Here is a 23229-nt window from a genome sequence, read left to right on the forward strand (position 1 = left end):
TCAGGGTGACCAGCTGGAGAATGGCTTCTGACCATGAGGGGTACAATAAGGTAGTTTTGGGGATACCCCTTTTCTGAAACTGCACTTGTTCAGATGAAAGGGAGGTCCGGGTCCCAGTGCCCAGCAGGAGGACTGGACAGGGAGAGACTGGGCTGCGGTCAGCCAGTCTGTGGAGGGCCGTGCTCCAAACTCTGAACTTGAGACACACTCATGCTCAGGTGGTTTGGGGCCCAGCGCTGCAGGTCACCAAGCCACCCTGTGTCAGGCCAGAGCCTGAATGACCTCTTGCAGGTTCAGACACCAGCACCCTGGCAGAAACAGCCAGTCTGTCGGGCAGGGAGAGGTGTGCACAGGGCTGTGGAGGGAGCCTGGGCTCTGAGGACAGAGACAGCCTGTGAGGACCCCCTTGCTCCTGAGGCTGCACCCTCGCACCCTGGGCCACATCAGGGCACCTCGGGGCTCCACTCAGCTTCTGTAGGTCTCAACTGCCAGCATCCCTGCTCCCTCCTGGAAGCTGTGCCATGGGCCCTCCAGGAAACCCCCTCTCTGCTGGGTCCAGGCAGATGAGATGAGCAGGGGCAGTCTCCCTTCTGGGGTAGGCCAGAGGCTCCGAGGCCTGGGCTGGTCAGGTCAGCATGCGCCCCTCCCCCAGTGTGCATGGCGCAGAGCTGAGACCCACGTCAGGCTCACAGGACTGGGGCAGAGCCAACCTCCCACTGGGCCTGCTGACTGTAGGGGTGACCTGGAGTTGCCTGGGACCATCAACGGCTGAGTGAGGATGTGGCCAGCTCAGAGACAGCAGAGCCCCGAAAGGGGAAACAGCCTAGGCGGCCCTGGGGTGTCGTCAGGAGGGCCAGGAAATTCCCATTTTTGCTTGTCACTTTGACTTCGTTTTCTGCTGTCTGCATCAGAAAGTCCTAACAAGGACACCCACCAGGCAGGACAAGGCTCCTCTGTAGTACTTCAGGTGTCAGCGGCCACAGAACCCCACGAACCACACAGAAGAGGCCACAGCACAGGTGCCCAGCTGGGCGGAGCTTCTCAATCACCTTCCCCCATGTGCAAGCATTCCCGAGGGCTCACCCCTCACCCCTGCAGGGCCTGAACCCTGGATGTCCTACAGAAACACAGAGGGAGTCCACATGCAATTCCGCATTTACCATGAGCCATGTTAGAAAAGCAGAAGTAGGTGAAATGCAAGCTAACTTTATTACCCAGTCTGCCACCCAGGCTGGAGTGCAAAGGCAAGGTCTCGGCTCACTGCAACCTCTGCCTCCCAGGTTCAGGCAATTCTCCTGCCTCAGCCTCCAGAATAGCTGGGATTACAGGTGCCTGCCACCACATCCAGCTAACTTTTTTTCTTGTTTGTTTGTTTTTTCTTGTTTTTTGTTTGTTTGTTTTTGAGAAGGAGTTTCGCTCTTGTTACCCAGGCTGGAGTGCAATGGTGTGATCTCGGCTCACCGCAACCTCCGCCTCCTGGGTTCAGGCAATTCTCCTGCCTCAGCCTCCTGAGTAGCTGGGATTATAGGCACGTGCCAGCATGCCCAGCTACTTTTTTGCATTTTTAGTAGAGACGGGGTTTCACCATGTTGACCAGGTTGGTCTCCATCTCTCGACCTTGTGATCCACCCACCTCGGCCTCCCAAAGTGCTGGGATTACAGGCTTGAGCCACCGCGCCCGGCCCCAGCTAACTTTTGTATTTTTAGTACAGACGGGGTTTCAATGTGTTGGCCAGGCTGGTCTTGAACTCCTGACCTCGTGATCCAAATGCCTCAGCCTCCCAAAGTGCTGGGATTACAGGTGTGAACCATCGATGAGCCGCCCCACCTCACACAGCCCTCTGTCATTTGAGAAAGTCAGGAAAGGCAGAAGCCGAACAGGAAGGCTTCATCTGCAGAGCCCAGTTCACCCCAGGAAACTATGCTGGCCCAGAGGGAATGACACAGTAAAAGATGAAATTCCGTAACAAAGTATCTACACTGGCCCAGAAGGACTCCAAATTCTATAACGAAGTATCTACATTGGCCCAGAAGGACTCCAAATTCTATAACAAAGTATCTACACTGGCCCAGAAGGACTGAAGGGTGAGACTCTGTAACAAAGTATCTTTCTAAGAGAGACCCCACTCAGTACTGGGCAAGGCCTGCTTACTGCTGTCAGGACAGGGCCCGCAGGGCTGGAGGGTGCGCTCTGGAAAGCAGTCACTGCATACCCGTAGACACATGAGATGGAAAAGCAGCAGCCCAGGGCTGTCAGCTGTCACCTCTGGGTGGGGAAACTATGGATGGTGTCTACCACTTTTTCAGGTAAATCTTTATGGTAAAAAATCATTAATTTAACAAGTGAAATTGTTAAGTGAGATATTTAATTTTTTTTTTTTTTTTGCACCAAGTCTTCCAAATCTGAGTGTATTTTACATGACCAGCACCTCCCAATTCTGACAGCCACTACTGCCCAGACCCTGCATGTGGCCCATGGCCCCCATACTGGTCAGCACAGGTGGGTCTGAGGCCCCTGCCAGGGTCTGTGCTGGTCTGCAGCGAGCAGTCCAGCACTGAGTGCAGCCCGAGTTCTCATACACCACGTGAGCACAGCGGAGCGGGTGTGACACACCCCTCCCGCCCCTCAGGAGGCTGAGGCGCCAGCTTGGGGACAGTCTGGTTTGAACGCAGGTGTGCCTCGGGTCCTCCCTAGGGGAACTCATTCCTAAGTCTCCAGGTCGGCTCTGTGACCCCTGACCCGCACCTGCCCACCAGGGGACATTCAGCCTTTCAGTTCTTCAGACCTCGGGGACACCTGACCTTTGCTCAGCAGGGGGCAGAATCACCCGTGGCTAAGGTTGGAGCCCCGCGGGGGAACTCGGGAGTGATTCCCACGGGGCTCTGAGACGCAGGGCCCAGCAGGGCGGCGGCAGCGGCCCTGTCCTCCTTTCGGGTGGCCACGCCGCGCGCTCACCTTCCCAAGCGCAAAGGGCGGGAAAGGGAAGACGGCGGGGGGCAGGGCCCAGGAGCACCCCGACACCCACCTGCAGGGAAGGACGCTGCCCGGGCAGCGCGGGTGGTGACCGGTGACGGCCGAGACCCTACGCTCGGACTCCGCGGCCGCTCCTCGCGGCGCCACCCCCGCTCCGGGGGGCCCGCTCCACCTTCCCGCCCCGCGCGGGGCCTCGCCCCACTGCGACCCGGCCCCACGGCCCAGCCCCATCCCGCCGCCCGCACTCACGTCGTCCATGAGCAGGAGCAGGATGTTGGGGGGCTGCGGGGCGCCCGAGGCCCCCATCCCTGCGGCGCTCAGCACAAGCAGCAGCCGCCACCACCTCGTCGCCGCGACAACCGCCGCCATGGCAACACCGGACCACGCAGCCCGCACCGGCTAGCGGACTCCGAGAGCTGCTGCCCGAGCTTCCGGCCGCGCTGCGGGGCGGGGCCTGGACGGGCTCGTGACTCGAGGGGCGGGGCTGGAGCCCGCGGAGGGGCGGGGCCAGAACGCGAAGCGGCGGGAGGCGGGGCCCAGACGGTCGTATTATCCGTGGGGCGGGGTCTGAACCTGCAGAGCCCCCCCCGCCCGGCGTGTGGGCGGTGCTTGGGAGGCCGCGTGACCGGCGGCAGGTCATGTGACGCGGTGCCCGGCGCCGGGCCTCCCAAAATGGCGGTGTGCGTTGCGGTGATCGCCAAGGAGGTGCGTACTCGCGGCGGGGGCGTCCGGGCCCGCGCCATCCTCGCCTCTGCACTGTCTTTCTTCTTCCCTGGGCCTGGAAGGCGCCTGAGGAAATGGGACCTGGGGGAGGTCTTCACCGAGCTCCAGGGGTCAGGCGCTTCGCGGTGGACGAGCCGCCCGGCAGACCCTGGGCCCCCAGCTCCGCGCTCGCCCGTCCCGCTGCTGAACGTCCCGCTCTGCGCCCCAGGCGTCCTCCCGCCAGGACCCACCAGGAACCTAGGTGGTCCGAGGCACTGCTTCCGTCCCCCGTCCTCGGTTCTGCCCGTTCTCCCGTCGAGCGCTGGCGCCCCCCGACGGCGTCCCCGGCCCTCCTGCCAGTCTCCCCCGTGCCACCTTAAAAACAAACCAGTTCCTGTCCCGCCTCTGCCTGAAATCTCTGCAGTGGCTTCTCATTGCCTTAGGGTGTTGTCTGCATACACTGGTTTGAGATCTCTCCCCATAACCCTTGCATCCTCCGCTCCAACCAGACTGAATTCTGCAGCTCCGTGGACAGGCTGTGCCCTCTCACCTCTGGGCGTTTCCACGCGGAACATCTGTCCCTAGCTCCCAGCCTCTTTACTGGCCCACATACATTTCTTCTGCAAGGCATTTTCTGAAGGCCAAGACTGAGCTGGGTGGTGGTCCACGTGCTCCTGCCGCGCAAAGCCTTCATTTCCTAGCCGTGGCCTCCGTTGAGACCAGATTCTGAAGGCCGCTCCCTGTGGGGCCGTGGGTACTGCTAAGCCTCTCATGGGTTCCCTCCTGGCATGGGCCACACATGATCCTTTGCCTGCTTGTGGGTTTACTGAGTGTGTATCTTGTGCCTCCACGAGGGTGGCGAGGACTCCTGTTCATCGTATTTCTGCAGGACCCAGTGCTGAACAGACACAGGGTGAATGGTGGCCTGTGAAAGCCCAGGAAGTAAGCTGTGAATTGTGGGCTTAGGATGGTCAGAACTGCAGAGGTGAAGGGTATTTGAGCCGAGTCTTTGAAGGATTTAGTAAAAGGTTGCTGTCAAGGTGAAGAAAAGCCAGTATTTAGGGTGCTGCCATGTTTGGGTGACCCAAGCAGATGTGCTGAGGCAGAGTGTCCTCCAGGAGAAGGTGAGGGGCCTGCCCAGGTGCCAGGCTGGATCGTCAGGCTGTGCTCAGGCCCATTGTTCTCAATTGTCTTGTCTTTTCTGCTCGCCTGACTGCTGCTGCTTTGCAGACAACACATAAATCTCCTTAGGTGACATGGGATTCCCCCGAAGGCAGTGCCCACTGTGGCATGGAGAGTGAAGCATTGGGCCTTAGAGAATGAGAACATGTTCCCTCGGTGGCTGTAGGTCACAGCTCTGCAGCGTTGTTCAGAGCTGGCTGGGTGGAGTCTTGTCCTTTGAGTCGCCGTCATCGTTTCTTGCAGAATTACCCTCTCTACATCCGCAGTACCCCCACGGAGAACGAGCTGAAGTTCCACTACATGGTACACACATCTCTGGACGTGGTGGATGAGAAGATCTCTGCAATGGGGAAGGCCCTCGTCGACCAGAGGGAGCTGTACCTGGGCCTGCTCTACCCCACAGAGGACTACAAGGTGTATCTTTCAGTGCAGGGTATATGTCGGGGGGGCCTACAATGGGGTGTACTTTAGGATCAGATCACGTGAAACTTTTGAGAAGAAGAAAAAAAAAAAAAGAGGTGAGGGTTTTTAGCCAGTCAGGGTACTAGGGAAGCCTGAGGCAAATGAAGGCCTCTCACTCTTCTTTTTCATTGGACGAATCATTTGGGAAGAGAAAGGCTAGAATTCTGGCCGGGCGCAGTGGCTGACACCTGTAATCCCAGCACTTTGGGAGGTCGAGGCAGGTGGATCATGAGGTCAAGAGCAGATCACTGGCCAGTGTGGTGAAACCCCATCTCTACCAAAATGAGCTGGGCATGGTGGTGGGCACCTGTAATGCTAGCTACTCCGGAAGCTGAGGCAGGAGAATCGCTTGAACCTGGGAGGCAGAGATTGCAGTGAGTCAAGATCGCACCACTGCACTCCAGCCTAGCAACAGAGTGAGACTCTGACTGGAAAAAAAAAAAAAAAAAAAAAAAATGGCTGGAATTCCCTATGGAATATTTTGGTTTATGTGTCCATTGTCTGGTTCGCAGAAGAGCCGGGACACTCCTGCTTTGTACCTGCAATCAGATGTCTGTCTGTGCTTTCCAAGGGCAGCTACCACCTTTAAGCAGGGGATGATAGTTTCATTTATCTTGTTAGGTCATGCCTTGCATGTCACTAGAAACTCTCCCCTAGCCCCTTGGGATAAATCACTTGAGGCCATGAGGTTCAAAGACCTTCCCAGGAGCTGTAATGTTGCTTGTCCACGTGACATTTCTGCTACCCACTGTTTTACAAGATAATGTGGCCTCTAGAGAGGGGATCCACGTTGTTCACAAAACTTTCTGGGCCAGGCATTTTCGTTAAGAGGGGGAAGCATTCCACACAGACAGACTCGGAGTCTAGGTGGTTCGGCTCCCAGAGCATGAACCTGGGTGAGGTTTAGCTGCCTGCTCTCTGCTTCTCCCGCAAACACCAGGCGTCACCCTAGCGAAGTCTTACCCAGCACAGTCACTGCAGGACCAGCCCAGCCTGGGCGTTTCTTGTGATTCAAAGTTGCCATGTTTCTCCCAAGTGAGGGCACACAGAGGGCCCTTGGCCGCCAGATACCTCATCTGCTGTCCCAGCAGTCCCTTTGTCACGAGCGCCTTCCCTAACCAGCTGTGCAGATACGGCTATGTCACCAACTCCAAGGTGAAGTTTGTCATGGTGGTGGATTCCTCCAACACAGCCCTTCGAGACAACGAAATTCGCAGCGTAAGTCGGGTTGGAAAGCCATGCCTGAGTTGGTATTTTTTCCTTTTTCACTTTGTTTTGAGATGCTGAGAAACCAAAAACCGGGCCCTGACTGTGTGCGTGTGGTCATAAACTTCGCCGGGTCGTTTCAGATGTTCCGGAAGCTGCACAACTCCTACACAGACGTGATGTGCAATCCCTTCTACAACCCAGGGGACCGCATCCAGTCCAGGTGGGCCCTGCTTTCTGTCCTGCCACGTTCTTTCTGTAGGACCTGCATGGCAGTTTCAGTTGCCAAAATGCAACCATTTAGGAAATAAGGGAGGAGAAGAGAAAAAAAAAAGGAAAAAGGAAATAAAAAGACAAAAGAAGGGAGGAGGGGTCTTTTTAAGCTCTGCGCACTACCGGCCTGAGACAGAGGTTTTAAAGCTGCAAAGCCCTGTTTTTCCACACCAGCTTTTACACAGATCTCCTGCTCGTAAAGCGGGTTACAGCAGCGTGTGTGTGTGGCGCAGGGAGCAGAGCTTGCCCATTCGGCTTGCCGGGTGTGCCCAGTGGGTACCAGGGGGCACCTGCCGGACTCAGTAAGGGCCAAGCACGTGGGCAGTGGCTTTCAGGGAGCACATGGCCTCTTGTCACTACCCGATCTTTTATGTTGAATTTGGACAGTCAGGAACCTGGGTGGCAGGCATCTTCCTAACAGCCCACAAAGTAAACAGACTTAACTTTTGAACATCAGGAAGGAAACGTGGGGTCCACATCTGCACTCCAAACGTGCTTCCAGCAAGTGCTCAGTTCCAAGACAGAATTCCTTGTGGTTGGCAGGCAAGACGATGCTGCAGTGACCCTTCCCTCCACCAGGACACTGTCTGGGGGCCATCCTGGGTCCCAGATGGGAGCAGGCAGGCGAATGTCTCCTGGGCTGCATGGGGCTGTCCTCACCACACCAGCGCCCTGCCGGGCCATGCTGCTCTCTCCATCCCAGCCCGGGGCCTCGGAAGGCTGCGCAGGGAACTTGGAGGCAGCAGATGGGTCCTCTCTTCCCTGGGGGGGTGGGACTCCTGTCCTGGCCTCAGCTGAGTTTACATTTCTGGACCCTAGAGAAGACCCCGGGCATTCTGTGGACAGGGTCATGCTGCCGGGCCTTTCTCTATGAGCAGAGGGTTGAAGGGCCTGGCTCCTCTGAGTGGGTTTGTTTCTCTTCGCAGGGCCTTTGATAACATGGTGACGTCAATGATGATACAGGTGTGCTGAGGGAGGTCTCTGCTGCTGGCCATCACAGAGGAGCCTGCGTGCGGCCATGCTGGGGCCTCGGTCTGGGCCCAGGGCTTTTGGGGCAGGGCCTCGTGCATGTGCATCTCAACTAAAGGTCTTCTGCGATGAGATTTGGCTTCTTCCTTCTGTGTCAGCCGAGGATCTAACTAAGAAGAGTTCAACTAAGGATTTTGAGGGTGTGGCAGAGGATAGGGATCAGACAGCACAGGAAGCCTGTCCCTGGTGTCCCGAAGGGGTGGAGGCAGGTGCACCTGGAGCAAGAGTTCCTGAACTCGCAGGACCTGTGACCGTGTGGGCCGCCCATGGGCTGAATGGGTGGACTGGTCTGGAGGGGGCAGTCTTCCTGAACCCAGACCCAGCCTAGGATCTAGGGCAGATGGGGAGCTGGCGTACCTTCTCACGAGCGAGAGCCCTCCTCTCTCTGAACTTGTTCTCCATTCTTTCGAATCTGGCCCCATGTCTGGACTCAGCCTCGGCCTTAGAAGGAGCCCTTGTGAAACCTGGGACGCCCTGTGGCCCCAGTGCCGAGGCTTCCTAAACCCTAGAGTGCAGAGTTGAGGCGTCCCTTGCTGCCTGTTGGTGCCAAGGGGGTTAGGTGCCGTGTGGCTCGAGGTGGCTGAGCCTGCAGCGCGTTCCTTGCTCCCTGTGGCATCAGTGTGCTGGCGTCCCCTTGGTCCAGCATTCAAGGCTCAGCAAGCTAGGGAGATCCCCGGAGTATGTTCCAGCACTGGTCCAGGACGGGAGAGCTTCTCAGGGACCTACAAGGACCCCAGAGGCCCTACCGCAGGAAAGGCTGTAAGGAGTGTTATCCTGGGGCAGAAGACCTCAGGATAACCCTCCTCCCCCAGGGTGGATTGGGCCAGGAGGGTTCAGCCTGGGGCAAGAGGGTTATCCTGGGGCAGAAGAGTCAGCTTGGGGCAGGAGGGTTCAGCCTGGAGCAGGACGCAGGGAGGGGAACTTTATACATATTTGCCTTTCCATCCGTTCCAACAAGCACAGTGCTAATTTTGTAAATTATAGAAGAAGAAATCAGGAGTGTGTGTGTGCAAACACAGGCGTGCCCTGGGCCTCCCTGCCCCGGGGTGGATTGGAAGTCCTGGAGTGCCACGAGGCATTCAGGGAACTGGGCTGGGTGCCTTTGGGCCGCAGGCCACCCTCACTGAGTAAATCTTTAACAAGAGCTTCATGCTTGTTAGGAGAAGGCAGGACCCCAGACAAACACCTCTCCCCTGCAGCCCAGCCTGAAATCTGCTTTTACTGTGGATCCCCCCTGCCTGAGTCCTGGCTGTGGTGGGGACTGCACGTTGCTAACCCAGCGTCCATTCTCCTTCCTCTCTACTGTCAGAACCCCAGTGCCGCTGCCCGGGTCCGACAATGTGGCAGACGAGCCACCTCCTGACCTCTCTCCCAGCTGGGTGTGCAGCTTTGGCATGGAGGGGGTGGTGCTGGGGGAGGCTTGCAGGGGCACTCCCATGAAGGGGGCTCAGCTGGCACATGCCTTCTTCCTGCCCAGAACATAGATGTGATGGCTGGCACTGGGGTAGCTGTGCTGACCACAGGAAGGAGCCACACCCTGAGGACAGTGGAGCAGAAAGCACGAAGGACCTGGGCCTTTGCTGATGCATCCGCCCGGACTACTTGTGTTCAGTTTTGTTTTTTAAATGTGAGAAATAAATGTACCCCTCTGTGGTTTACATCACTGATACTTGGGTTTTCTCTTAGGCGTAGCCAGGGCCCCCATAAGTGCTTTATACATTAGGGAGTTTTCTCAAGTGTTTTCAGGCAGCATCCTCATTTTAAGCCCAAGAAAACAGAGAAGTCATTCACTTACCCCTGATCTGACAGCAGCACAGCCACGTGGCAGCTTCACGCTGTCTTCATGATGGGGCTGGCCTCGTGGAGGGCCACAGCCCTCCTGCCCACCACTTCTTCGACCCAGGCAGCTTCTCCTGGAGGCCCCGTGGGCAGCCTCCCCTCCCTCCAGGCAGCAGCCATCCTGCCTCTTCTGCTGCTGGCCCGGGAAGAGGAGCCTGCTCGTTCGCTGCCCACCCAAGCCGGCCAGAGCATCCACTTTCTCCACGCAGCCAGAGGCCTCCACCAGTCACGGTCAGGGTCTCATCACCAGTGAGGCGCGCACCGAGGGCTTCCCCCAGCCCCCTCCACCTTGGCCTGTTCGGGCCTCAAGTCCACAGAAAGGAGGGCTGCCCCAGGCTCCCTCCACTGTCTGCTTGCAGTGGCTGCACAGAGGCTGAAAATGGGCTAGAACACCTCCAGGGAGCCGACAAACCCATGGGCATAATCCCCATCAAGGTCTGCAGCAACCCCTCACTAAGGGCCAGAGCCTGGGCCCGGAGGCTGATCAGGCAGGGCTGCCACCTGCACAGTGCTGTGCGTGCCCTAGTCCCCACGCAGCCCCCCCGTAGCCCCTAGCTGTGAGCAGTCTGCACCAGGCCCGCTCTGGGCTGCCGCGCAGCTCCATCCCCTTCTGCACTGGGCCTGGCTCACTCAGGCTGGGACAGCCCCCTCAAGTCCGCCCTGAAGCCAGACTCTAGCTGTTAGCGTTTTTCCCTCCCTGGCAAGCCAGTGGAGGCCTGGGCAGAGCAGCTCACAGATCACAGGGTCAGGGGCTCTAGAGTGGACCTCAGGTGAGGTCGGGGCAGGTCTTGGAGGACTGTTGGCAGCTCCTTGGCTGGGTATCTTGATAATTAGGCTCAGTCTCTTGGGCCACCCTAACAGAGCCCCAAACAGAGGGGTTTCAAACCCCGGGAATGCATTCCCCCTGTAACCCCAGTGTGGAGGTGGCAGTGCCAAGGCCGGGTGTGGCCAGGACTGGCCTGCTCTGGCCTTTGTAGCTGCTGCCACCCCTGCAGTCCCCGGCCTTGCTGCAGCCTCTGCCTCTGTCCTCACGCGGTCTTGGAGAGCCTCTTGGTCTCTCTAACCGGTGTGTGGTCAGGTTTAGGGAACCCAAGCGTCTGTTCGGGTAACCATCGGTCCAGGTACCTCAGGACGATCTTCAAGCCTTTCACTGAATCACAACTGCAAACACTCCTTCTAGAGAAGGCCATGTTCACAGGTTCTGGGGATTAGGACAAGGACATATTTTGGGGGGGCATCATTCCCCCCACTACAGAGGCCAACCTTGACCCAAGACCCCAAGGTGGGTGTGGGGCTGGTTTGGGGAGGAGAACAGCATGGTGGGGAGCAAGGAGAGCCATCCCCAGGAGTAGGCTGGCATTGGAGGAGGGTGGCTGAGGGTGGGTGGCACCAGCCCACTGAACAGGAACTGCTGCTCTGCACGAAGCCTGATGGGGCCGAGTGGAGGTGCCATGAGCCGTGGAATGCAGGATTTGGGTGGGCAGGTGGGCAGCCTTGGGTCTGGACCTGTGCAGCTGTGCCTGCAGCCAGGGAGCCTGACTGGCTCTGCTGCCAGGGGGGACAGTCGTCAGAGTACCCAGGACAGAGACCTCGACTGCTTCCTGAGCTGCTGACAAGGGCCAGGACTGTGCCAGGAACCTCCTGAGTGTCTGTGTCACTTGGTGGGGGACTTCTTCCCTGGACATGTGGGCGAGGGCAGGGTCATGGTGTGAGGGCACCTTGGCTTACACGCAGGCAGTCACAGCCCATCAGGCCGGCAGTGACGTTGACGCTGCCTTACTGTGCACACTGTCAGCTTGCTGTCAGTCGCAGTGGGGCCAGAGCCCCGTCCTGGGCCCACAGCCACGTCCCACCAGCCGCTTTCCGTGTTCTGTCCCAGGAGAAGACCCAAAGGGAGCTGTGTCCACAGCGAGAATACAGGGGATGAATACAGATACTGCCATTTGCTTTTAAAAAATGTTCAATTTTAATAATTTATGCTTCACCATTAAGACACACGTCTGTTTAAAATGAGTTAGTTGAAGATCCTAGCATGCCAACCCCAAGCTGGCCTGGCACAGCCTGGGCCTCTGCTCCTCCCCCACGCCTCACTGCCTGGAGCCCCTAGGAGCTCCGTGGCACCCACGCCCGGCCCACTACCGGGCCGTGGCTGTGGCTCGTGGCTGTAGCCATGAGTGGACCATTCCCCTCGGTCAAGTGGGGGGCCAGTGGCTGCTCTTCTGGACACCGCTATCCTCTGGCCTCACCCCCCCCACTCTCTGCTAGCCCCAGCCCCCTATGAAGCACAACAGTTTACTCCTGACCCAGTCCCCAGTCCCTCTCTCAAAAGCAGGCCCTCCCATTAATACGGTGAGAACCACGGTGAGATTCTTCCACGTGCCCTGCACAGAAAGAGAAGGCAGGATGAGCGGCCTCCAGAGGGGAAGCTGGGAGGTGGCCTAGGGCCTCCCAGGACAACAGGATAAGATGCAGGCGGTCACCCAGCTGCTCAACCGATGCCCCAGGGGGCCTTTCTGGTGACTCCCAGCTGCTCTCTTGGGAAGGTACCAGGAAAGGAAAGGGCGGCACCAGGAGAGCCTCTTGGGGAAGCTGCAGCCCACCCCAGAGCCTTTGTGGGAACAAGAAGGGATCCTGTCTCCCAGCAAAGAGGCTCCAAGAAGCCCTCCCCTCCCCACCCCACCCTACCCCCAGCCCTCAGCCAGGCCCTGCCAGGTACATTCCTGTAGCCCCGTCAGGAATGAGCACAGGGACCCGCTCCTGTCCCTGATCCCCAGACCCTAACACCCCCCCCCACCACGATGTCACCCCCAGGCTGCCCCCACAGGCACCCACTCACTGGTTCTGCCCTCGTGGTCTGAATCGGGGCCTGCCCTGTAAGCTGCTGTGGGGGAAGGGTGCCCCCCTGGAGCCTGGGTGTCCTCGAAGGCCCCCGCGGTCTGTGGAGCTGATCCCAGGGAAGTTGGTTCTTTTTGGCAGCACCTGGAGCAGAGGCCTTTTCCAAGTCCTCCTCAAGGGGCAGCCGAGACCCAGCCCGCAGCCCCCAAGCCCTGCAGCCCCAGGCACCCCGGAGCAGGGGGTCCTGCCCAGCTTAGGATGCCATTCAGGCCTACAGGGTCCCTCTGCCTTTGCCCACCACCGCTGTGGTCACATGACACCCAGTCACAGCCAGGACCCCTGCAGAGGGGGGGCCTTCTACACCAGGACACTCACAGACCAAACCCAGCTTCAGGTCTGAGGGTCCCGTCACCCCCTGTCCAGGCCCAGCCGCCCACCATGCCTGAACGCACTAGGCCGGGGCTGCGGTTTGTCCCAGGGCCAGGGGGCCAGCCCCTCCGTGCCCACGTTCGTGGACCTGGGGACCGCGACGCACCTTGATGACACGGCCGCGGAAGAGGCTCTGGTCCAGCTGCACGGCGGCCTGCACGGAGCCCTTGGTGGCAAACTCGATGTAGGCATAGCTGGGGGGTGGGGAGGGGAGGTGTGAGGCCAGGGCCTGTCCACGTGCCCAGGGCCCAGCAAGGCCCCACACTGACCCCTTGGGGTGTCCAGAGAACTTGTCGCACAGGATGGTGACTCGGTAGACCTTCCCGCAGCAGCTGAAATGGGCCTCCAGCTCCTCCGCCGAGCCCCCGTAGTCCACCTGGACGGGACCCAGGCCAGCCCCGCATGTGAGGGAGACGCTGGCCCTCTCCCTGGGCTTTCTTGGTAGAGGTGGGGGAAGAAACCCCAAGACTGGGCCCCTGGAGGGAATGGCCCCAGGCCCCATGGAGGGGAGAGGAGAGGAAAGCGGATCTCGTGGTAATTTCATGTGCAGTCCTGAATTACAGCTCATGTGGGAAAACTGGAACTCAGGCCCAGTCCTGCGTGTCCTCGAGGGGACAGCCTGGCTGCCCCCAGCATCAGAGCCCCTTCCCTGCAAGCCTGTCTGAGGCAGGGGGGCTGGACCCCCAAAAGAGAAGGGCCCCACTCACCGCCTGCACTCCCCTGCCCACACTCACATTGCCCACATAGACGGATCTGTGGTCAGCCTCCACCTTCTCCTCGGGGGTCCCAGGGATGGGGTGGCCTGCGGAGAACATGGCTCAGGCCTGCAGGTCCTGGGCTCCTTCCTCACTCCTCTCTCGGGAAGGTCGCCCCGGCGTGTGGGGGCCTGCCAGGCCCAACCCTCATGGAAACTCCGGGATCCAGCCTGGGCCCTCGTTCCTACCTGCTGTCTCAAGGCTCAGCAGCTGCCCCGCCACAGCGCCCTCCTCTTCCCCGCGCTGTGCTCCTGGAGGCCAGCGCAGCCCCTCGGCCTGCTCCATGGCCCACACCTTCATCTTGATGGCCTCCAGCTCCTGCGCACACACGTTCCTGAGCGGGGCAGGCAGCCGGCAGGCTCTGCTCCAAGGAGGGTAGGCACGTGGCCTGCCAGTTCCAGCTGAGGGTCACACCCTCAAGGGGACAGCCAGCCCTTCTCTGGCAGGGACACTACTTTCTGGGGCAGCTGACTGGGGTGACAAACTCACCCCTGCAACCCCCACCTGAAGGGCCCTTCTCTGGGCCAGAAAGGCCACCTTGACCCCTCCGGTCTGTGCGGCTGGGGGCTCCCCACCACCTTCCTTCAGGCAGGTGTGCAATTGGCCTCTCCCCTCCTAAATCAGCTGCAGCCATCTGTCACGGAGACCCTGTGTCTCCACCAGCCCTCGTGGCCCAGGTACCCTGAGGTCCCCGGACCTCCACACAGCTGTTACCTGGTCAGGCATGGGGAACTCAGCCAGATTCTCTTGCTCCAGCAGAGACAGCAGGAAGCCTTCATCTCCGTCCTGGTCCTCCTCTGCCTCCCCTTCCCTCTCCTCCTTCCCTTCCCCACCCTCTGGCCCCGGAGAATTCTTGGTCTTGTTCCAGGCCCCCCAGCCCTGGGCCTCAGGGTCCCAGGAGACTGTCTGGAGCCAGGTCTGAGTTGGGGGCGGGAAGAGAGAGCAGCTCGGGATGGGCCACATGGTGGAGGGGCAGGAGGAAGGTGGGCCAGGCGAGGCTTCCCTCCACTCCTCCCGAGTCTGCACCTGCCTGAGCCCTGCTGGAGTTTTAAGCCTTCCCCTGAGGCCAGCTGCTTCCACTGGAGCATTTGCAAAGGCTGAGTGGGGGCTGAGCTTCCAGCCTTGGCTCCTGGGCCCCTGCCCTTCCCTGTCCCTCGGATAGGCACCTCTGGGAGACTCCCTGGAGGAAGGAAATGCCCAGTTGAGTGGAGGTCGTTGGTCTGTTCTGCATATGCCCAGCCACACTGCAGCTCCCTGGAGCCTGCGTCCGTCCCCAGGTTCACACCTCAGCAGCATCCACACGGCACGAACACCACACGGCACGGACACGCAATCTGAGTGGGAACACGGCAGTGGTTGCTTCTGGAACATGGGTCCAAGCAGGCAGGGGAGGTGGCTTCTGACCAGGGGAAGCAGGGGCTGAGATGGCCCCAGGGGAGGGAAGGGCCAGAGCAGGCCTGAGGGCAGGTGCCTGCGATGAGAGCCCGAGGGCAGGCGCCTGGGATGAGAGCCCGAGGGCAGGCGCCTGGGATGAGAGCCCTAGGGCAGGTGCCTTCGATGAGAGCCCGAAGGCAGTTCGGGGCGGGGTCCTGGGCCAGAGGAGGGCAGCAACTGCTGTCTCTGCATCCCAATGGAGTCCTAGGGCACCCTCAGCCCTCTAACACTCACTCTGGGTCTTCTTCTTCTTCTTCTTCTTCTTTTTTTTTTTTTTTTTTGAGATAAGAGTCTTATTTTGTTGCCGAGGCTGGAGTGCAATGGCGTGATCTCAGCTCACTGCAACCTCTGCCTCCCAGGTTCAAGTAGTTCTCCTGCCTCAGCTTCCCAAGTAGCTGGGATTACAGGCACCTGCCACCACATCCGGCTATTTTTTTTGTATCATAGAGACAGGGTTTTGCCATGTTGCCCAGGCTGGTCTTAAACTCCTGATGTCAGATGATCTGCCCAACTCAGCTTCCCAAAGTGCTGGGATTATAGGTGTGAGCCACTGTGCCCAGCTTGGGTTCTCTTTTAGATGGGAGCCACTTGCAGGAAGCCAGAATCCTTCAGCTGTGGGGTGGGGGTCTGTGGGGAGTGGCAGTGTGAGTCACTGTGGCGGAGTTCCATGGGGACCCATTGGTGTCTGCACCTGGCCTCAGCCCTGCAGGGTTGCAGCAGGACATGACCTGTGCGCGGCCTCCCGCCTCGCTTTGCGCCTGCAATGTGGCTGCTTGAGTTGGCTCCCGCCCTTCCCGTGCTGCCGCCTCCCGCCCACTCCGTGAGGGACTTGGGGCCCAGGAGTCATGCTTGGCTCTGATCCCTACCATCGGTGGGGAACAGCTGCCACCCCCTGGCTGAAGCTGGCTTCTCTGTGACTCCACCCCCGTGTTCATGTGGGGCCTCTTCCTTGGGAATTTGTGACTGGGAGAGGAGAGAGAGAGACAGGCCACAGCCTCAGCTGGAGCTACGCAGCTGTACCGTGTGTCCACTGAGCAGGGCGGCCCTTCCTCCCACCTTGGGCTGGGGGCTCAGGGGCAGCAGGTGTGACATGGAGGCCGCCACAGCCCAGGGAGCAAGGCTCCAGCACTGGTCCCGGTTGCCAGTTCTGTTCTTACCTCTGTAAACCAGAAGGTGTCTGAGACGGGTCTCAATCAGTTCAGAGATGTATTTTACCAAGGTTAAGAGCACAAAGCTACAGGAAACATCTGGGGTCTGCTTTTTTCCAAAGAAGGTTTGGAGGCCCAGCGACGTGGCTCCCACCTGTAATCCCAGCACTTTGGGAGGCCGAAGCAGGAGGATCCCTTGAGGCCAAGAGTTCAAAACCAGTGGCCAACATAGTGAAACCCCATCTCTACTAAAAATACAAAAATTAGCTGGGTGTGGCGGCATGTGCTCATAATCTCAGCTACTTGGGAGGCTGAGGCAGGAGAATCTCTTGAATCTGGAGAGGTGGAGGTTGCAGTCAGCTGAGATTGCATCACTGCACTTCAGCCTGGGCACAGAGCGAGACTCCGTCTCAAAAACCCAAACCCAAACCCAAAAAAACCCCAAAGAGGGTTTGGGGCCCTTTAAAGGGGACAGAAAAGGGCAGGCAGAGACAAGAGGCAAGCACTGTGTTCCTCCGAGTCTGGTCAGCAGTCACCAAATGCACGTTCCGAAATATGGGAGGTGGGGTAGGCGAGTGAAAGACGCAGCCCCACGCTGGGCGACCCTGCGTTTCCACAGGGACCAGGAAGCCAGCAGCTGTGCCTTCACCTCCGGAGTGGAAGGGGACTTTAGCTCTGTCCTTTGTCCTGTACCGGGGAAGTTAAGCTGCTGAGATTCTGCAGAACTCTTTCAGAGCCAAGATCTTGGGGTCCACAAGGAATTTCCCTGTGAGCAGCTGGTGAGGGGGGCACGGGGCGCTCATCTCTGTGGCTGTCCACGGAGGAAGAAAATGGGACGCGGTGTGCGTGACTCCATTCCCAGATTGACTTCCCTTTGACTTGGTGAGTTTTTAGGTCCCGAGATTTTGTTTTCCTTTCTCACCTCCAAGAGGCTGACTGAAAACCCTGCTGTCACCCACCTGTCAGTGAGGATTTTCTGGGGAGACTCGTGGGGTTGGTGAGGAATGGGCCTTGTCTGGAACCTGCCTGCGGCCCTGTATGCCCCATCCCTCTCCCTGGCTCCCCACAGCCACACGCTTACCTGTGCATGGTCCCGGGACAGTGTTCCCTGCCCATGATGCCGATGTCTCCGGGAAGCCTGCCGGGCTGCTTCTCCTTCCTCGAGAGCTGCTGTCCTCATGCCTTACCTGCAAGTCCAGTGTCAATGACTTGCCCAGGTCTCCCTTTAGAAATCAAAGTGCCGCCCAGCGCGGTGGCTCAAGCCTGTAATCCCAGCACTTTGGGAGGTCCAGGCGGGTGGATCATGAGGTCGAGAGATCGAGACCATCCTGGTCAACCTGGTGAAACCCCGTCTCTACTAAAAATACAAAAAAATTAGCTGGGCATGGTGGCACATGCCTATAATCCCAGCTACTCAGGAGGCTGAGGCAGGAGAATTGCCTGAACCCAGGAGGCGGAGGTTGCGGTGAGCCGAGATCGCGCCATTGCACTTCAGCCTGGGTAACAAGAGTGAAACTCCGTCTCAAAAAAAAAAAAAAAAAAAAAAAAAAAAAAAAAAAAAAAATCAAAGTTCCTCAGGGGCAGTGCCCATGTCTGCACTGAGACCGGCACATGGTGAAGGGCTGGATGGACAAGGGTGGAGAGCAGCCTCGGCCTATGCAACTCCTGTTGGGATGGGGCCCCCTGCCCTGTGTGTCTGTGCCATGTGTCTGAGGGTCCCCCGCCCCATGTGTCTGTGCCTGTGTGTCTGAGGGTCCCCCCTGCCCCGTGTGTGTGTGCCTGTTTGTCTGAGGGTCCCCAACCCCATGTGTCTGTGCCCGTGTGTCTGAGGGTCCCCCCTGCCCTGTGTGTCTGTCGTGTGTCTGAAGGTCCCCCATCCCGTGTGTCTGTGTCGTGTGTCTGAGGGTCTGCCAGCACCCATGCCTCCACCTCCCTGTGGGAGGCAGGACCGCAGCCAGCTCCATCCAAGCCCAGAGCCGGCTGGACCCTGCCTAGCTCTGGCACACGCCCCTCTGAGCTCGGCCCCAGCCATGGAAAAACCTTGTCATGCTCACCCTGTCTGAGACTGCTGACACACCAGGCCCGGCCGGGGCTCCTGCCAGCCGCCGGGCAGGGGACAGACGGCTCTGACGCCAGCCTTTCCAGTGACGCTCTTCAAATACGCCCTGTTCCCGAGCCAGGACTGAGGATTCATGGCAGCCTGTCCCCAGGGTCGCCAGCGTCCAGCCCAACTTCTATTCCAGACAGAATCCATGTGTGCTCTGACACTGGGGCCCCATGGGGATGGCTGAGAGGAGAGTGCCATCCCTTCCTGTGTTGTCCACCCTCAGGTCCCCTGCATCCGTCCTTCCTTCACTCATTCCTTCCATCCCTCCCTCCTTCCCTCCTTCCCTCCCTCCTTCCTTCCTTCCCTGCTTCCTTCCTTCCTTCCCTCCCTTCCTCCTTCCTTCCCTCCCTCCCTCCCTCCTTCCCTCCCTCTCTCCCTCCTTTCTTCCTTCCCTCCCTCCATCCCTCCTTCCCTCCCTCCCTCCTTCCTTCCTTCCCTCTCTCCCTCCCTCCTTCCTTCCCTCCCTCCCTCCTTTCTTCCCTCCCTCCCTCCCTCCTTCCCTCCATCCCTCCCTCCCTCCCTCCTTTCTTCCTTCCCTCCCTCCCTCCTTCCTTCCTTCCCTCCCTCCTTCCCTCCCTCCCTCCTTCCTTCCTTCCCTCTCTCCCTCCCTCCTTCCTTCCCTCCCTCCCTCCTTTCTTCCCTCCCTCCCTCCCTCCTTTCTTCCTTCCCTCCCTCCCTCCTTCCTTCCTTCCCTCCTTCCTTCCCTCCCTCCCTCCTTCCCTCCTTCCCTCCCTCCTTCCCTCCCTCCCTCCGTCCCTTGTTCCCTCCCTCCCTCCCTTTCTTCCCTCCCTCCCTCCTTCCTTCCCTCCCTCCTTCCCTCCTTCCTTCCTTCCTTCCCTCCCTCCCTCCTTCTCTTCTTTTTCTTTCTTTCTTACAGCCTCGCTCTGTTGCCCAGGCTGGAGTGCAGTGGTGCGATCTCAGCTCACTGCAACCTCCGCCTCCTGAGTTCAAGCGATTCTCCTTCCTTAGCCTCCCGAGTAACTGGGATTACAGGCATGAGCCACCACATCCAGCTAACTTTTTGTGTTTTTAGTAGAGATGGGGTTTCACCATGTTGGCCAGGCTGGTCTTGAACTCCTGACTTCAGGTGATCCGACCTGCTCGGCCTCCCACAGTGCTGGGGTTACAGGTGTGAACCACCATGCCCAGCCTCCCCTCAGTTTTCTGTGTCCCCCATCGGGGTTGGAGGTATCGTGGCCCCAGCACTGTCTGAGGCTCCGCCTGCTCAGGCAGGGGCACTGGAGTCTGGGAACCCTCAGGACCAGCTCCTGGGTGTGAGGTTGTCGGGACCCCTGAATGTCCTCCAGGCCCATGTGCTCCCACCCTGACTCTTCACCATTGCCCCAGCCCCACGTCACACACTGGCATGTTTGTCCCCACAGCATACGTGGTGCGTGGTAGGGGAGGCCCGTCCCTGCTGGGCAGAGAAGTCCAGCATGTATTTGGTGAATTCATGGGTGAGATGAGGCTTTGCCGAAGCCTCCTGGGACCAAAGGAGAGGTACAGCCAGGCACCAGCAAACGTTCGCTTTACTACATGGACACGGTGTTAATCTGACCATCACGTCTCACAGCATCCACAGGCCAAACCCAGAGTACCTCTGAGGGGGGCGGGGGGCACCTCGAAACCCTGCACGCAGGCCTCGGGGCGGGCCTTCTCACAGCTGCAGGGAAACAACCCCACACTCAGTCCAGCTCCTTTGGGGGAGTTAACAAAAGAGAAGGAGGAAGCAGAGAGTAAGTCCCCTCCCCACCAGGCTGTGAGTGGCTGTGCCCCAGCCCTGTCCTTACCGGCCCCACCCCCTCCGCCCCGGGGAGCTGACAGCCGGCTTGGCCGGGCTCTCCGTCCCATCCAGGTGCCGACAAGGACGCCTGTGGCTGTCATTCATGTATTTCAAAAGCCGGCTTTACTTCGAGTACTGATGCTGAGTTTCCATTACTTGGGGTCTTTGGGAAGCTACTCCGGGGCTTGGCTGGATTGAAACATAAATAACAGACAGTGGGCAAAATGGAGTTTCCTGGAACTTTGGGGAAATGGGGCAGGGGCTGTCAGCAGCACCCTGGCCTTCTCTCTGAAGTGTTCACAGAGCTGGCGGGCCCCTGGGAGGCCAGCCCCATGCACTCCCCTACCCCCAACTGTCTTCCGTGCCAGCCAGCATGCTGCTCACCCAGGGCTGTGGCCCCAGCCCCATTTCAGAGAGTGTGGGAAATGGGGGGCAGTGAAGGAGGAAATAGGCCCCTGGGGCTCGGGGACGCAGTGCAGGGACCTGCAGGGACACCTTGAGGGTCCGGGGGTGCACCCACCCCTCCTGGCAGAATTCATCCAGGCAAGGCTGTTCCCAGAAGTGCCCAGTCTCGGGTCATAAGGACTCAGCTCTGAGCCATCTGGAGCCCCGGGAAAGGGGATGGGAGACTGGCACCCCCATTGCCCCCTGAGGAGCAGAGCTTCGGGGTGCTGGGGTCTTGGGAGGCTGCAGCTCCTCCGCTCCTGGGGACACCCCTTCCAGGAACTGACCCCTGGAAACAAGGGGTGGGAGAGGGTGGCCCCTCCCTACAGCATCGTGGCCCTGCCGGGGAATGTGCTGGAACTCCTGACCCCAGGTGATCCACCTGCCTCGGCCTCCCAAAGTGCTGGGATTACAGGTGTGATTATAGGGGGCAGGGATCCTGGGCACGTGGGCGAGCAGCCACCCAGCATGTGCTCCTGGCCCCTGGACACCCACATCACACCCCCGGTGGTCCCGACTGGCCAGAGTTGTTGTGAGCTGGTCCCACCCACTCACAGCACCTGCCAGAATCTTAGCTGCCCCTGGACGTGTTTGGAGCAGTCCTGGGCCTGGCTGAGTACTGGAGGGGCTGCTGCCCACAGGCAGGCTTCCTTAAGGCAGCAGCTGAGCTCATGGGAGGAGCCAGCAGCTCTTGCCACTGGCATACAGGGGCAGCTGGTGCCGCTCTGGGGTCCATGGGGGGAGAGGGTGGGGTGGGATGGAGGGATGGCTGTGTGGGTGGCCAGAGGACACACAGAGGACATGCTTGTGGGGCATGCAGGGATGCGTGGGGTATGCAGGACATGTGGGGTGTGCAGGGGCGTGTGGGGGCACATGGGGTGTCTGGGGGGCACAGAGTATGTGTGGGCATATGTGGGTGTGTGGGGGGTGCAGGGTTGGATGGGGAAAGGGTGAGGGCTGGGGACAGGGTGAAGTGATCTCTGGGATACTGGACAGAGAGATGAGTCAGAAGAAAAAGTGATGAGAGAGAACCAGTCACTGGGGGGCCAGGTGGGGCAGGCACGAATATGGCTAGGACAGACGGGGCTGGGATGGATGGGGCTGGGACGGATGGGGCTGGGATGGATGGGGGATGCGATGGATGGGGCTGGGATGGATGGGGGATGGGATGGATGGGGTTGGGATGGATGGGGCTGGGATGGATGGGGCTGGGATGGATGGTGATGGGATGGATGGGGGATGGGATGGATGGGTTTGGGATGGATGGGGCTGGGATGGATGGGGCTGGGATGGATGGGGCTGGGATGGATGGGGGATGGGATGGATGGGTTTGGGATGGATGGGGCTGGGATGGATGGGGGATGGGATGGATGGGTTTGGGATGGATGGGGCTGGGATGGATGGGGGATGGGATGGATGGGTTTGGGATGGATGGGGCTGGGATGGATGGGGGATGGGATGGATGGGGTTGGGATGGATGGGGCTGGGATGGATGGGGGATGGGATGGATGGGGTTGGGATGGATGGGGTTGGGATGGATGGGGGATGAGATGGATGAGGGTGGATCTGGGTCAGGCTTTGCTGTCAGCTGGAGGAACTATTTGGAAATACAGGCAAACAGGAGACCTTTAGGCCCATCTTGATCCCTGTGGCTGTGTGGTTTGGGTGGGCTCTCCTGTAAGCCCCCGTCACTGAACATCTTGGGTCTCTGTGGCCTGTCCCCACCTGGCTGGGTCTCATGGGCCCTCCTGGGAGGCTGGCCCCTCCTCACCCCTGCCCAGGTCCTAGGGTGGCCCTGGCAGGCAGAGGGGCTTGGGGGTGTCCAGCCACCCCCTCCCAACACCCACTCTTCAAGCACGGTGGGAGACGCTGGTCTCTGCCTCCGTCAGGTCAGAGGACAGGCTGGAAGGAGCCCTGCAGGTGCACGGCCAGAGCACAGAGCCGGGCTGTGTGGGAGACTTCCTCTCAGCGGAAACATCCTGGGTCCAAGGCTGGCAGGGACCAGAAGCAGTGAGAGGAGTGGTGGGAGAGGCTGAGGGTCGTGCATCTTGGGCCTCTTTCAAAGGCGAGGGCCCAGAGGCCACGTCGGTTCCTGCAGCCCGTCAGACGGGCCATCCTGCAGGTGGGCCTTGGGGCTGGGAGCCCCTCACCGCACAGCCGCCCTGTCCGGTTTGTGGCTCGGGACGGGAGAGGTAGCTGCTGTTTGTTTTGGGTTTGGGAAAGAAACTCTGAAGAGTGTTTGGCTTGCCGTGGTCCTCTCTTGGCAGTGGCTGGCAGGGAGGACAGCCTGGGACCGCACCTCTGGCCAGCAGTCTGTGAGTTTGTGGAGGTGGCAGCCAGGCAGGGGGCAGAGATGGGGCGGCTCTCCCCAGTCCCGGTGTGGTCCTTGCCCTGACCCTCTGTCCAGACCCCGCACTCCCTGTTGGGAGAGAGGCAGTTGCCGGCAGATGCAAACTGAAGGCTGGAACCATGGGCACAGGTGTTCACGGCCACCAGGGGAGCACCTCTAATGCAGAAACGCTGCCATCCCCAACCTCTCCAAAGCTATGGATTCCATTTGGTTTGTTGTGAAGTCTTGGCCACTAGGGCCTGGGCTCATGAGCTACAGAAAGACCGGCTCCTGAAGC

The 23229-nt window shown here is 59.6% G+C and overlaps 3 protein-coding genes across 16 annotated transcripts in view; 1 reads left to right on the forward strand and 2 right to left on the reverse strand.

Moving 5' to 3' along the window:
- GALNS (galactosamine (N-acetyl)-6-sulfatase) overlaps positions 1-3520 on the reverse strand; it is a 39642-nt gene extending 36122 nt beyond the window's left edge. For 7 of the 8 annotated variants that reach the window (XM_039474972.2, XM_074401379.1, XM_074401364.1 and 4 more), the window contains exon 1: positions 3224-3520. In XM_039474972.2, the coding sequence (XP_039330906.2) occupies positions 3224-3343 (120 nt within the window). In that variant the 5' untranslated portion in view covers positions 3344-3520. The remainder of the gene's footprint in view (positions 1-3223) is intronic. The other variant, XM_074401372.1, reaches the window with a different exon arrangement.
- A 53-nt stretch (positions 3521-3573) lies between these two features.
- TRAPPC2L (trafficking protein particle complex subunit 2L) lies at positions 3574-7900 on the forward strand. 4 transcript variants are annotated; one of them, XM_039474988.1, is made up of 5 exons: positions 3574-3679; positions 5102-5274; positions 6451-6538; positions 6670-6749; positions 7726-7900. In XM_039474988.1, exons 1-5 carry the CDS (start codon positions 3647-3649, stop codon positions 7769-7771), a joined length of 420 nt encoding a protein of 139 aa, XP_039330922.1. In that variant the 5' UTR covers positions 3574-3646; the 3' UTR covers positions 7772-7900. The 4 variants fall into 4 exon arrangements, with proteins under 4 accessions (XP_039330922.1, XP_039330913.1, XP_039330930.1 ...); XM_039474996.2 differs by having other exon boundaries at positions 3616-3679; positions 5125-5274; XM_039475001.1 differs by lacking the exon at positions 3574-3679 and adding an exon at position 5382 and having other exon boundaries at positions 5187-5272; positions 6338-6538.
- Positions 7901-11593: 3693 nt separating this feature from the next.
- On the reverse strand, positions 11594-15376 carry PABPN1L (PABPN1 like, cytoplasmic). Of its 4 annotated transcripts, XM_074401403.1 has the most exons (9): positions 15355-15376; positions 14972-15020; positions 14401-14866; positions 13875-14004; positions 13666-13733; positions 13201-13307; positions 13038-13125; positions 12504-12646; positions 11594-12048 (listed from the first exon to the last, which is right to left on the reverse strand). In XM_074401403.1, exons 2-9 carry the CDS (start codon positions 14980-14982, stop codon positions 12009-12011), a joined length of 1053 nt encoding a protein of 350 aa, XP_074257504.1. In that variant the 5' UTR covers positions 14983-15020; positions 15355-15376; the 3' UTR covers positions 11594-12008. The 4 variants fall into 4 exon arrangements, with proteins under 4 accessions (XP_074257504.1, XP_074257494.1, XP_039330894.2 ...); XM_074401393.1 differs by lacking the exon at positions 15355-15376 and having other exon boundaries at positions 14972-15303; XM_039474960.2 differs by lacking the exon at positions 15355-15376 and having other exon boundaries at positions 14401-15303.
- Between the last annotated feature and the right edge of the window lie 7853 nt (positions 15377-23229).

The sequence above is a fragment of the Saimiri boliviensis genome, chromosome 1, assembly GCF_048565385.1.
Source record: "Saimiri boliviensis isolate mSaiBol1 chromosome 1, mSaiBol1.pri, whole genome shotgun sequence".
Lineage (NCBI taxonomy): Eukaryota > Metazoa > Chordata > Mammalia > Primates > Cebidae > Saimiri > Saimiri boliviensis.

Coding starts and splice junctions, on each gene's coding strand:
- TRAPPC2L (XM_039474979.2), top strand. CDS start 3,647: ATGGCGGTGTGCGTTGCGGTGATCGCCAAGGAG. Junction 3,680..5,101: donor TTGCGGTGATCGCCAAGGAG/GTGCGTACTCGC, acceptor CGTTTCTTGCAG/AATTACCCTCTCTACATCCG. Junction 6,539..6,669: donor GAGACAACGAAATTCGCAGC/GTAAGTCGGGTT, acceptor GGGTCGTTTCAG/ATGTTCCGGAAGCTGCACAA.
- PABPN1L (XM_039474960.2), bottom strand. CDS start 15,057: ATGTTCCAGAAGCAACCACTGCCGTGTTCCCACTCAGATTGCGTGTCC. Junction 12,647..13,037: donor TCCGCGGCCGTGTCATCAAG/GTGCGTCGCGGT, acceptor CCTCTGCTCCAG/GTGCTGCCAAAAAGAACCAA. Junction 12,049..12,503: donor AGACCACGAGGGCAGAACCA/GTGAGTGGGTGC, acceptor CTTTCTGTGCAG/GGCACGTGGAAGAATCTCAC.